The 12,787-nt window shown below is 36.5% G+C and overlaps 1 protein-coding gene across 1 annotated transcript; it reads right to left on the bottom strand.

Moving 5' to 3' along the window:
• Positions 1-6,748: 6,748 nt before the first annotated feature.
• Positions 6,749-9,643, bottom strand: si:dkey-34l15.1 (thiosulfate:glutathione sulfurtransferase). Its single transcript, XM_040016378.1, has 4 exons — positions 9,514-9,643; positions 7,760-7,888; positions 7,445-7,607; positions 6,749-7,216 (listed from the first exon to the last, which is right to left on the bottom strand). The coding sequence occupies exons 1-4, from the start codon at positions 9,524-9,526 to the stop codon at positions 7,162-7,164; spliced, it is 360 nt and encodes a 119-aa protein (XP_039872312.1). The 5' UTR covers positions 9,527-9,643; the 3' UTR covers positions 6,749-7,161.
• Between the last annotated feature and the right edge of the window lie 3,144 nt (positions 9,644-12,787).

Below are 12,787 nucleotides of genomic sequence, written 5' to 3'. Positions count from 1 at the left end.
CCAGCACAGCCTTGTTCAAAGGCTGCGATGAAGGATTAAAAAGCTGAATTGAAAAGTTCAGACTTTCAAACAGGTCAAGTGAAACAGATATGACTTCTCAGTTTAGACCTAATGAAGGTTCCCAGGAGTCGTCAGGTATCGATTATTTCTGAAATGTCATCTATTCCACATCTTTGGTCACTTGATATTCGTGGTATTACCCTTAAGTAGTATCTCAGTGCTTACTGGATGAAGCAAACATTTGATGAACGCATTCACGTCCTCGGGATTAACTGTAATCATGTTAGTCATGTCAAAATGGAAAACTTTCCATTTCCGAGTACTTTAATTTTTGAATGAAGACCTGTGAAAAGTTCCCTGCTGTCACAGCTGTATTTTAATGTTTATCCAAAGACATTTTAAGGGACAATCTTGATACTGGGAGAACTTCCGGTTCTTAATATCTTATTTGGAGAAAAAGTTAGCAAAGCTTTTCAGTGGTTACATGACTGCTGATCCTGGGGTTATTTAAGACACTGAAGAACTATTTCAGCGGTTCTTCAAAGCCAAGTGCTAAGACCTGGTTTTAAAATGACTTGATTTATTGCTCATTAGCAATAAATGCAGATTATGTCTCTGAACAAGGCAGCGTAGCTTTTCTCCTTGCACTCCTGTGTTTAGTCAGTCAACCGAGCATGAATATAACATGTATCATTTATGTGTCATAACTGAGTAGAAAATTCAGGAAGAGCTACTGTAAATTCAGTAGGAAAGAGCATATTTAGAAAGGTCTCCTTAAGTCGTCTCCCATATGTATATTCTGTCTTCACGTTGTTTTGGCTACGTGAAACCACCATTTCTTCCCCTGTCTGACCCCCGTTTGCCACGTCAGAAATTGCTAAGTATCAACAGTTTCCCTGAAACTGTCTGGTACAGGTTTCTGTGGTTCATCAAGTTGAAGTCATTCATTTCAACATCCAGTCAATCCTTGAGGACAGTCCAGGATCTGTGATAACGATTCTTCTCTCATTACAGAAATATTCTCACATTTTCAGCACAGCAGTAAGTTTTTTCTTGCTTCATCCAGCTCAGCGTGGGCATTTTGCTCCATTGTTTTTTTTTATTTTAAAATAAGCAAGATCGTGTTTTATGACATTAACAATAAAGAGAGCCAAAGAATTTCACTCTGCATGAACACAGTGTCAGATTAAAAGAAACATACAGAAACAGTGGCTTACAATAAAGATTTTTTCAAAGGTCTGCAAGCGACGACTCAGCCAACGATACATCTAGACAGACTCCAGCACAGAGACCCTTCCATCAGCTTGTATGCTATTTGTGTGTGTGAGGTCACACTTGTGAGGGTAGGATTACGTCAGATAAAGAAGGAGCTCCTCTCTTCGTCAAATATGGAAAGCGGAATCGACAGAACAGAAATGGAAGCAAGTATCTGCTATTTTTAACAGGTTACAGCCGATCAGCCAATTTTTTTTTTAAAAGATTAAATTTATTGCCTGTTTTTTTCATGTTCACTGTCAACTCTGGAACAACTACTTACAGGCAAAAAAGTATACAGCATAGAGTCAGTGACTGACTATGTTCAGTAAATCTTGTGATCGTTGGGAGGTGAGTAATTCCTGGATGAATGGCTTGACTTCCTTATTCAGCTTTTTCTCTCAGGTAAACCCAAGCAAACGCAGGTGGCTGAAGGAAAACTATGCACAGACTGAGCTGATAGCTGATATAGTCACTGTTTTGTCTTCACTGGTTTTTATAACATGCCCTTATGTACTGATAAGGTCAGCAGTTTTGTTAAAGGTGGAGATCATCACTAAGGAGGCCAAGCTTTTTCTTTTTAAATTACTTTCCGCGGTCAGTTTTAGGCCAGACTGTTTTTTTTTGTTTTTTAATTTTTCATAGAAACTGTGGTTCAGAGGTCCCTGAGGAATAAAGGAAGCCATAAAGATTGAGTCACATTACTTGAGATAATGAGTCGCCTGCCTGTGCACATTCCCCTTTCTTTCCCTCCTACATGTTTGATCATGTTGCTGTATGTGACACACAGCCATGACCACATAGACAACTCCATGGTTTAAACTTGTGGTGTAGTAGTGGTTAAAAAAAATCCCTACTGATATGGAATTATTTTATTTATTATTTTCTTGAGTAAAACAACAATTATTCATTAAATAGGGAATCTCCTCTAACATATGTTTATTGAATCAAAATAACATAGTTTCCCATTCACGTATTCAGTTTCTGATTGATTTGGCGTGACTTAATCAAATTCATTCTCCAGTCCCTCTCATAGTCCATACGTCTCTGAGGATTTAAGCTATTTCTGTTTAAACAGGAAGCACTGCTATTGGCTAAATCCCAATCACCTTTGACCTCCCACTTCACTCAAAAGGAATCTCGTGGTAGGGTTATTACCAGACTGTGATGTTGTGTGAACCGCTACTTTCAGCTTAAAATAGCCGTGGAACCAGAATGCAGTCCCAGTCAGCGTGAAGTCCCAGTGATCCTCCAGAGGATAATTGGAAACAGAAGTGTAATGTAGCAGTACTATGTGATGATGAGGTCCCACATTCCTAAATCTGCCCACAATAGAGTGAATTATAAATTTGAATTGGATTTGTTTTGTTTTATTGGCCTTTTAAATCACACAGAGGGCTTTATTTCTATTTTCTTTTTCCCTTTCCCTTTTTTTTCCTCTCTCTTAAAAAACTTGAATGTGTGTAAAATTTTACGCTCTATTTTTTTTTTTTTTACTTTCATGTAGGCTTATATGAACCTCTGTAAATAACTTTTTTCAATTTTGAATGGTGCTATACAAATAAAAAAATTAGTATTGTTATTAATTTGATTCCCCAATGAACTTACAATACCTATGCGTATTTTATTAATTATTTATGTGTCATGAACCGGATCAAATCTCAGACAAAATACAGACACCAGACAGACAGGGGGGCTTAAATAAACAAGCATGTATTTTTTATTAAATTAAGCTCGTAGACATGTGGAATTGCTATCAGTAGAAAGCAGGTATATGATGAATGTATCTGAAGGAAAGGAAGTTTACCAAAAGCAAACAAAACCCAAACCAGCCACTCTTCTCCCCAGCAGATGAGAGCGTGCTGGAGGGAAGGGAAAGTATTTTAGCACAGAGCCCCTTTTAAAAGCCATTAGCTAAGTTCCAACAGGCATGTTTCCGATAAGACCTGTCAGCCACACCTGTTTCCTACATAAAACTGAGGTTGCAGTCTAAAAGTCCTTCGCGTTTTCTTCATCCTACCCGCCTTTCCTTGGCCTTGATAAAAATGTCAACAAGGTCAATATGTCATGAAGACTCAGATAAAGAGAAGAGTGATGCAATGAGAATCCAAACTAGTCTCCTTAACAATGTAATCCAAGATGCCTGCAGTGTCAAAACTACAATGAAATGCAAAACGAGCATCTTAATTCACAACAGTATGTTGTTAACTTCTTGTTATATGCAGGTCATGTAAAAGACAACGGTTTTAACTTCAAAGGTCGGAATTTTAAAGAAGAAGAAACAAAGAGGGCCAGATTTAGAGTTTGTTGCAGCACAAAGCCTTCTTTTAGCATTAAAAGGCTACTGGATTTAAGATAGATAGCCCAGGTGAAAGCCTGTTGTGGTTCTGTCCTTCTAGCAGTGTTTTTTAATTTGAAATGAGAGGCGGAGATGTTATCAGAATCAGTAGGTGACTGGAACGTTGGATGGATGGCTGAAAGTTGAGTCAAGCCCAATTATGTCTGTTTCCCAATAATACTGGTACTTTCATGAAACAAACTAGAAACTAACTGAACCGGGCTCCCTTTTTCTCAGCAGTGCGCACACAATGAGTGATGTTTCTTTATTTAACTGTCAAATGCGGCTTTTGTTTTGTACTATGTGAACATGTATGATTAATGTCTGAATGCAAAACAAAAAAAACAGCATCAGTACTTTCACTAAGATCCAATCTGATGATAAATAATTACTATTCTTTGTAATATTAATGATGATAATTTGCACTAACACAGCTCTCTTCTGGATAAATCCTGTTCTCCAGTCTCATTCCTCATGACCCCTCTCACAGTGCCCAGTAATTTCTATCAGAAGAGATATCCTTCCTATCTGAAATATTGTTTGATGTCGTTCAGACTCTTCTCATTGATCTGACTTACCTTGTTGTGTATTATTTTGGTTAGTAGACCTATATCACTCCCTCCCTCTTGCACACTCACTGGGTGAACTGCTAATTTGTGCTGCTCTTGGTAGAATACTCAGTATTGCTGAAATGAACTGACGATGTGATCTAGTCTACCTCATTTCCTCCTCTTTGTTTAAGATATCCATGATAACTAAAGTAAAAGAAGTGAAGTGAAATTACCCCCATCCATCACTCCCAGCTCAATCAAAGTAAAACCTAACCAATCATTATCCTAAAGGCAATAGACCTAAACAATAAAAAAAATAATTATAAAGAACCTTGAACTCACCTTGATGAATTAATAGAACTCATAATCTAGATTTACAGCACTAATATAAATATGTGTTTGTGGAAAAAATTCATCCATCAGCAAGTTTGATGATCAGAGTTCAGCTACAGCCTGTTGTTGAAAATGTAAACTTTTGTGGTTCATGAATAATTGAAAGATTTATTTCAGTGATATATGGGACTACTGTGTCTCCTCTCATTTCATAAAAGATGCTCCCAGTGTGTAATGTGCTAAGGGATTTAATAAAGGAAGTAATGAAACGAGTCACTTCACAAACTTTTGATATTTTTGGACCATACCCGAAGAAGAGTTTCTCCAAACACGTTTCCTCTTTTTTTTTTTGATTATTAAAGTCTTAATTGTTCTCAGAAAAGGGAAAGAGAACCTTTTTGGCCTTTTAATGTTGCAAACTAATAAACTGCATATTTTCTTTGAACATGTCAACAAATGTGTCACATAATGTGAAATCTCAACATAAAATGTGATGATAACAGAGAATCCATAGCAATAAAGTTTAATAAGAACCGTATAGATGTAAAATGTACATTTAAAAAATACCATTAAAGCAGGCAAAGAAAAAACTGCACCTTACTCTTTATCAGGGGAACCTAAACATTATTATGTCCAGGATATTTGTGGCATATCATGGCATACAAATAACCTTTGTGATAATTTATCGAACGATGCACTCGATTTTAATGCGCATGGAACAATTATCTATTGTTCATCTCCATCAGTAGTACAAATGCTTGAATTTCTGCAGTCTTCCTATGATGTTATTAAGTCTTATTTAACTTTAGCTAGTGTTAAATGGATGCAAATCCAAGTATTTAGGTATCACTATAGAACAGAATGTGCAAATTAAAATGTACTTGGAAAGACCTGGGTCCCTGTTTCTTGGAATAATCTACAGAAGGAGCTGTAGTGATTACGACAGGGGAGACTTTAAGTTCATCTTATTGGAGCAAGAGAATAGGTCTCTTGGTCAGTGTGACTATATTTTTAAAGCTGCTCTTGTAATGATCTGCATTACATATGTGGTTTGTGTTCATTAGTCTGTGCTGAATACCTGGATTGGAACTTTTAATCGCGATGAAACTTTTACCTGTATAATAAATAAATAAATGATAATAAATCAAGGATAGTAAAAATAGCAAACATGCTTTCGCTGTCATCATTACTACCAATAGAGCAGCTTGTTGATTCTGATAATCTGCCAGATGATGCTATAAGAAATGTGAAAAGCACTTTTTTTCCTCTGCAGCCTGGCTCCTGTTTGCAAGTCTGTTGATCACACTGCGAGACACTTTATTCACTATTAAAAATGAAAGAATATAGAATGGAATGTAATTAAATAGAAAAAAAAACATAACACTGGAAATGACACAGACTTATGATTGGTGGTATTTATTATATATTTTTCAGTGGCTGATTGACATACATATCCTTTAATATTTGCCAGGAGGTGCTGGGACACCCTCACATGCCTGATGAGGAGCAGAATTCTTGAAAATACCAGACTGTGAATCATGTAGTAGTGGCTGAGAGATTATTATCAAAACATCTCAAAACTACCAAAAGGCAATGTGGGAACCTCTCATTTACACTGTCTGGATAGTAGCTAACAGCATAAACATTTGTACCGATGGTTTCCACTTTGAGACCTTTACACTGAGTTGTAGCTCCTCTTAGTGGTAAATGCTCATTATTAAATCTTTCTTCTTTTTCCCACCATTTCTTTTCCAATCACTTATGTTTGGAAAAATAAATATTTTTCTGCCACTAAAAAAAAAAAGAAATGATAAAATAAAATGAGATAAAATAAACATTTATTATCATCTGTAACTTATAAATTATTGGTTATTATCTCAAAATTTAAATGTACCAAGGTAAAAATTCTGAGAAAATAACCCAAAACTATAAAACAACTTGAAATTTAAATGGACATTTTTCAGGTAAAAAAACATTTTAAGGTAGAAACACTATACAAACTACATTTTTTAAATACTTTTGTTTTTTTTGATATAAACAACAAATTTTACAAAATTCAACCGACAGTTTACAGCTTACATATATAACTTATGTTTCCTTCTTTCTTTTTTATTTTAATAAGGGAGTAAAAAATTCCTAGTTAGGTCCCCCAATCACAAAGAAAGTTAAGGTCGTGATGTGGGAAGTGTTATAGCTCTAACGCTGCTGCTGGAACAAATATGAGACTTCATTATTACCAGTGTGAAAGCAGTAAGAGGGGGAAGAGAAGGCATCATTTTGACACTTTTTAATGTCCATGCACATTAATTTCATACACTACAAGAAGTTGTGTGGTACAAAGCTAAGAATCAGAGACTTGTTAGGTCTTTTTGAGCTATGCACTCTAAATTCACACGTGTAGAACATTTAAAAAGATGTCACACTGCTTCACTAGAAAAAAGCTAGAGCTCCTTTATAAACCTTGAGCAAACTAGTGATTGTTAAAACACCTCAGGAATATCAAGGATGTTGTCACATGTTTTATGAACTTCCAATATTTTCATGGTCTTACAGCATGACACAAAAGTTTATTTATTTATATGTATTTATTCATTAATATAAAATTCAGTGTACAGTCTGAAAAATACCAATATTTATTTTATTCTTCCTGTTTTCATAAATAAATATGGAAACTCTCCTTTAGCATCATTTTCCTTCTTTCTTCGACCACTCGCTGTATGCACCAGCATAATTACGTGCACTGAAACAGAGAACAGAGACATAAAAGATGAAAACTGTCTTCATTACGTCAAGTAAATGCAGTAAAAAGCAGCACTTTTTCAATAATATGAAAAAAATGTCTTCATAAAAAAAAGAACTTGACTTTGTATAATTAAAGGACACTTGGAGTTTTTGTTGGGCCTTGTGTATGCATGTATGTATGTATGTATATATGTGTATTTTGTTGTATAGGTAGTGACTTATTTACTTCACGTATCCTAGCTGATGAGCCTTGGTGGTAGCCATTGCCCCTCGCTTGCCAATCTGGCAGTGAAAAACCAGCTCTGGTGCATCCAGCAGTGGCTTTGTTACTCCGTACCTAACCTTGAATTCGTCTGGATTCATTTTAAGAGCGCCCTCTACTGTATTAACTGGAGGAATGAAAAAAGAGACAAAGATAGAAAACATGAACAACAAGTACATAACTGCCAGAATGTGTGTGTATATATATATATATATATATATATATATATATATATATATATATATGCGCAAAATGCTAAATAAAACAAACTTGACAGACGTGGAATATTAATGGATCCTGGAATATGTCCTTTTGCTACCTCCTCTTCACTGCGGACATCAATCAGAATGAGATTCGGGCTCTTTCCCACAAGAGCCTTCAATTCCTCATAGGAGATTTCCTTGGTACCTGAAAACATAGGAGGAAACACAAGAAACAGTATGATAACCTTTCATCAGACTAAATAAAACTATACACCAATTACTCCTCAAATACAGGTTTCATGTGACAAATCATCCTGACACAAGAATGCATTATTGATGATCCTCGTCAAAGAAAACAAATTGCTGTTCATGTGAAGGGTCAGATGAAATATGACACCTGCTCTAACTGCCCAAAAAGGTCCATGCAGACACACTGACAAGGAAGGATGTACCAATGCTAACCGCACAGATATCAATGTTAACATGACATATGTAGAGCGTCATGTAGTGATCCAAACACTATCTTGGCTCTGTTGTTAGTGCTACAACAACCTGTACATCATAATTACTTGTACATGCCCATGCTATTTTGTTAGGTACACCTGCTCAGCTGTTTATCCTCTGAAATACTTAATCAGCCAATCACATGGCAGCGAATTTGGAAAATAGAAGATTGCAGAAACATCGCCTGGTCTTAATTTCTGCTGCTACATTCGAATGGTAATGTAACAGCAGGTTGAATTTTTCTTTTTCTTTAAAGTTGTAAGAATATGCAGACCTAGTTTTTGTTATGTAAATTCGTAATTAATTTTATTTTTGGAAAGTGATTGGTTTATTAGCTTATGGACCCTCCCATTAATCAAGGGATTAAGAGCACCCTGGAGGGGTGTGGTAAAGATGTTTTTTGTTAGTCAAATGTCAGATGGGACGACGGGAGGGTTTAAAAAAGGTTTTTTTTGACCACTTTTGAAGTTGTTAAAGCAATTTAAGTTAACTTTAATTTAATTTTAAGTTTTAAGAATTTATTTGGTTGATTTTTGTTAATAATTTTCCACGAAATAAATGCCATTTAATTTTAAACAATGAAGTCAGAAGTGTGTTCTAAAACAAACCTCCCGTTGCCACCCACCTTTTCTTGGACTTTTTTGGTGTTTGGAACATAAACAGTGTTGAGTTCAGATATCAAAATCGTGTCAGAAGAACACGCCAGACTAAGCTGCCACATATTGTAATTAGTTTCTCAATTTGGCTTCTAGTTCAAGCAGAACCCCCCCCTTTAAAGACTCCCTAAAAGCAGAACTTGACATCAAACTCCACTTTCATAGTACATTCCTTACAGGCAGATTTTCCATAAAGGCAGGCGTACTTGCTTTTATCAGATCGTGTGAAGAGTGTTAGACTGTAAGATATGACTAAAGGTACACTGGACTGATGCAACAGGTTATGGTATGCAGATAATTATCAGTTTGTTGTTTGTTGCTCGAGTAACCGAGTACAGTCCTCAAGGAGACTGGTGCCTCCACTTTAATCTCTTTACTGTTTGCTGAGTCATGCTACAATTTTTCCTTTCTGTAAATATTAGAAAGAGAAATACAGTCTATGGAAACAGTTCACCAAAGTGTATGAAAACATATAAATAATTTTTTTTTTTTATGAAAACACGGTAATACTTCTTAAGCTGCTGTAGTTTTGGGTTGTCACAATTAAAAATAGTCGTCTTTTACTCATTACGTTTGACATGTTTCAGTTCATTCAACAAATTCAGACAGTAGCCTTCTATAGTTCACATACGTTAACCGTATCTGTAAGAGTGGGCTTAAAAAGACTCACCTGTGTTCGCCATACTGGTTGTTGGATAAAATTAGAAATATGAAAGTCATCGACAATCACAAACGGTATAACAATACTGGATCTTCTTCCTGATGCATTTGTTTGGTGCTGTCTCATTGGCTCGCATACCGTTGAAGGGCGGGGCTTAGTCGGCGAGGCTTCATCGCTTAGCCAAACAAATCAATTTGTCACTCTTCAAAGTAAAAGGAAGTAAAAGGTATTTAAATAAATGCATATGTTGAATATTTTTTCACAGAGTAAAGTATGTGGTTTAAATATTTTACGTTTAAGTGTTTTGTGCGAGTAAAATTACGAGTGTGATATGCATAAAGGGTCATATGCAGTGAGCACAAACCTTTTAATGGTCGCAAAAAAGATCAAGTTGACACAAACATAGTTCCTATTTAAACCATTTTATTACAAAAACAATCAATCAGTCTCCTAAAAATAATATTTACTTTACATTCTGTTTCTGATATATTAAAAAATAAACAATCTACAGAGGTTAATTTGCCGGCAAATAAAATCATGGTGACTGCAAAAGAGCATTATAAACTATTTGTTCTCGTTACATTTTACATGTACATTGTTATAATCGTATTTACACATTCTTTGAGGGAATTGAAATAACATTTAAATTCTACAGTCACTGATTACACCACTACAGAACTGCAGTGTTCAAACTGTACTTTAGCAAGTTCATCAGTAGAGTCTCTCTTTCCTTTTCGAAACTTCTGATATGTCCCACAGATCAGAGTCCCTATAACAACCAGTAAAGGGAGAGCGAATAAACCTCCTATAATCCAGGCCATCACTGTGAGGACAGGAGATTGACGACATTCATACCGCTTACATGAAAACTCTGAAGGATCTCTGCTTCCTGCGTTGTTCACTGCCACCACACACACTTTAGTCCACTGAAGATGGAGCACACCACTGCACCTGTATTTTCCCTCTGTCACTCCCCGCACTGACTGGAACCAGCGCTTGGATACGTGGTGGATGAGGAGGCACATTAGCTCCACTCATCCCAGGGCAGAGGCACCCAATTTGTCTGAAAGTGCAGCACAGGGAACCTGGTTCTCCGAGCAGGGGTCGTACTCACAGAGCAGAGGTTCTAGGTCCATCTTTGGGAAGGACACCATCCTAGAGGAGCTGTGGTTGTGTCATATTCCTCCTTATTAAAGTCATAATCATCCTGGCCTTCTGAGCCCATGTCAGTCATGTGTATGATCCGTGGACGGGTGATGGGTGGGGAAGCAGACGCAGCATTGGTGAAGAAATGGGAATGCATGGGAGGCAAGACAAGAAAGACAAGTGCCACCAGGTTCCTGCAAAATGAGGTCATCTCTGTGAAAAGAAATGAAAAGAATAAATATGGTCACTGGTCACTTTACAACTATAAACATACTGATTGATATATTTAAAATATTCCTGTCTAATATCTTTCAGAACTTGTTACTGAATTTGGTTGTAATTTCTGATTAATGAAAAAAGCAAAGAGGCTCTGCAGCGGTACCAAGGATGACAGTGAGACTTTAACATTTGCTCTCTGTTTTGGCATTTCACTGTATCAAAAGAGAGAAAGACAAAAGTGTGGTGACACACAAAATAAAGTTCTTTGGCTGGATTCGAGGCACTGGGATGCAGTTTGCCTAAGTTTACAGCTCATAAATGCTCTTGAGTATACTCAAACATCTGCAATGTCCAGTCCTGCAAACACATTTGTACTTGGAAGAAAGCCAGGGGACTTCTGTGGGAACCCAAAACAGACAAAAAGCTGACTGATTTTCAGTCTGGTCAGTTTATAAAATTAATTATAAAACTCAGAGAATATTTGTAATGCAGTTAATATTTATGACTAAACCTCTAAAAGTAAAACATGGAGCTATAAAGTGAAAAAAAGAAAATACTGAAATGGGTCTACAGTACCTGCTCAATGCTGGTGGGCGTCTCAAGTCTGAAGTACTTTGTTTCCACTCTTGCTGCTCTCACGTGTGCTCTCAACTGTTCTCAGTCAAAGCTTTTTCTCTGACTCTCTCCTCCTCCTCATCTACACCCCCTCATCATTCTCTGCCTTCATGGCCTCCCCCCCCCCCCCTCTTTTTACTCTTTTTTTCCCCTTCGTGCACTACAATTTTCTTTTTTTTTAGCAAGCTTTCTAACTGGCCATCCGTGACCTTGCAGTTTGCACAGATTTTTTTAAGCTCAGATGTGTATTTATTAAAGACCCCTTCCACCTCTTGTAGCCCCCATTGTGAGACGCTGGAGAGAAATGAATGAGGCCTCATTTTGTTCTTATCCTTTAATGTGCTAAAGCGGGCAAAGTACCTTTTATGTTTCACAACATTTTTAATCTTTGTCCTAGTTAAGGACAAAAAAAAAATCTTAATTACTTTGCAAAGACCTTGACTTTATTAAAAAAGCTTTCGGCTGAGATATGCGTGGGGAAATGATACGCTTTCTGTAACTTTTGAAAAGAACTGAAGATCTTTTATCAGAAACAAGTGCTCAGAATTGGATGTGCCCAGTCAGGGAAATTGCAGGCTAAAATTCCTTCACTGTTACTTTCCAAAATACTATGTGTCAATACAGTGCAGAACAGCAACACAACCTCTACTTCCACAGAGGTAGGTTATCATATTAATAGTGTTACATCCTTATTGCATATGAAACTGGATACTGTGTTTCCCCTGAAAAAGAAAGCGTCAAATTTGTTATTTGACGCTTTCTTTTTCAAAGTCAAATAACAAGTGCTTGCCTACTTGGTATAACTCTCAAATGCACACCTTAAAGCTGATAAACTGTAAGCTGGAGAGAAAATAATGTCTCACTAATTTAGAAGGTCTTCATTTAGTATGGTAAAAAGAGTTTGTTGCTCTATAAAAAGCCCTCCATGAAGCTGGGACCATCTTACTGTTCATCACTGATTACAAAAACAAGAACAACCCAAGGTTTCTCCTCAGTACTGGTTCCAGGCTGACCTACTTAAGTTTAAAGCCTTTCTTTAACCATAACATTTTATTTTTGACAGACTTTACACTTTGTTCTATTTGTGTGTACAGTTTTATACTCTATATTTCTACTCTCAGTATATTTTTCATTGTGAACCTTTACATCCTGTTCTGCAAAGCACGTTTTTTCAATGCTGAAAAGTGCTATACAATAGAAACAGTGCTTGTAACAAATGTTTCTAGTTCTCAGTTCTTTGTTTAGTATTGTTCCCTTTCGCCTGTTTCTTCTTTGTGTGTCCTCCCCACGGTCCCTTGTGTGT

Source organism: Simochromis diagramma, unplaced genomic scaffold (assembly GCF_900408965.1).
Source record: "Simochromis diagramma unplaced genomic scaffold, fSimDia1.1 OVJJ01000685.1, whole genome shotgun sequence".
NCBI classification, from domain to species: domain Eukaryota; kingdom Metazoa; phylum Chordata; class Actinopteri; order Cichliformes; family Cichlidae; genus Simochromis; species Simochromis diagramma.
Note: the sequence above shows the minus strand (reverse complement) of the source record. Positions and strands in the feature narration are given on the sequence as shown.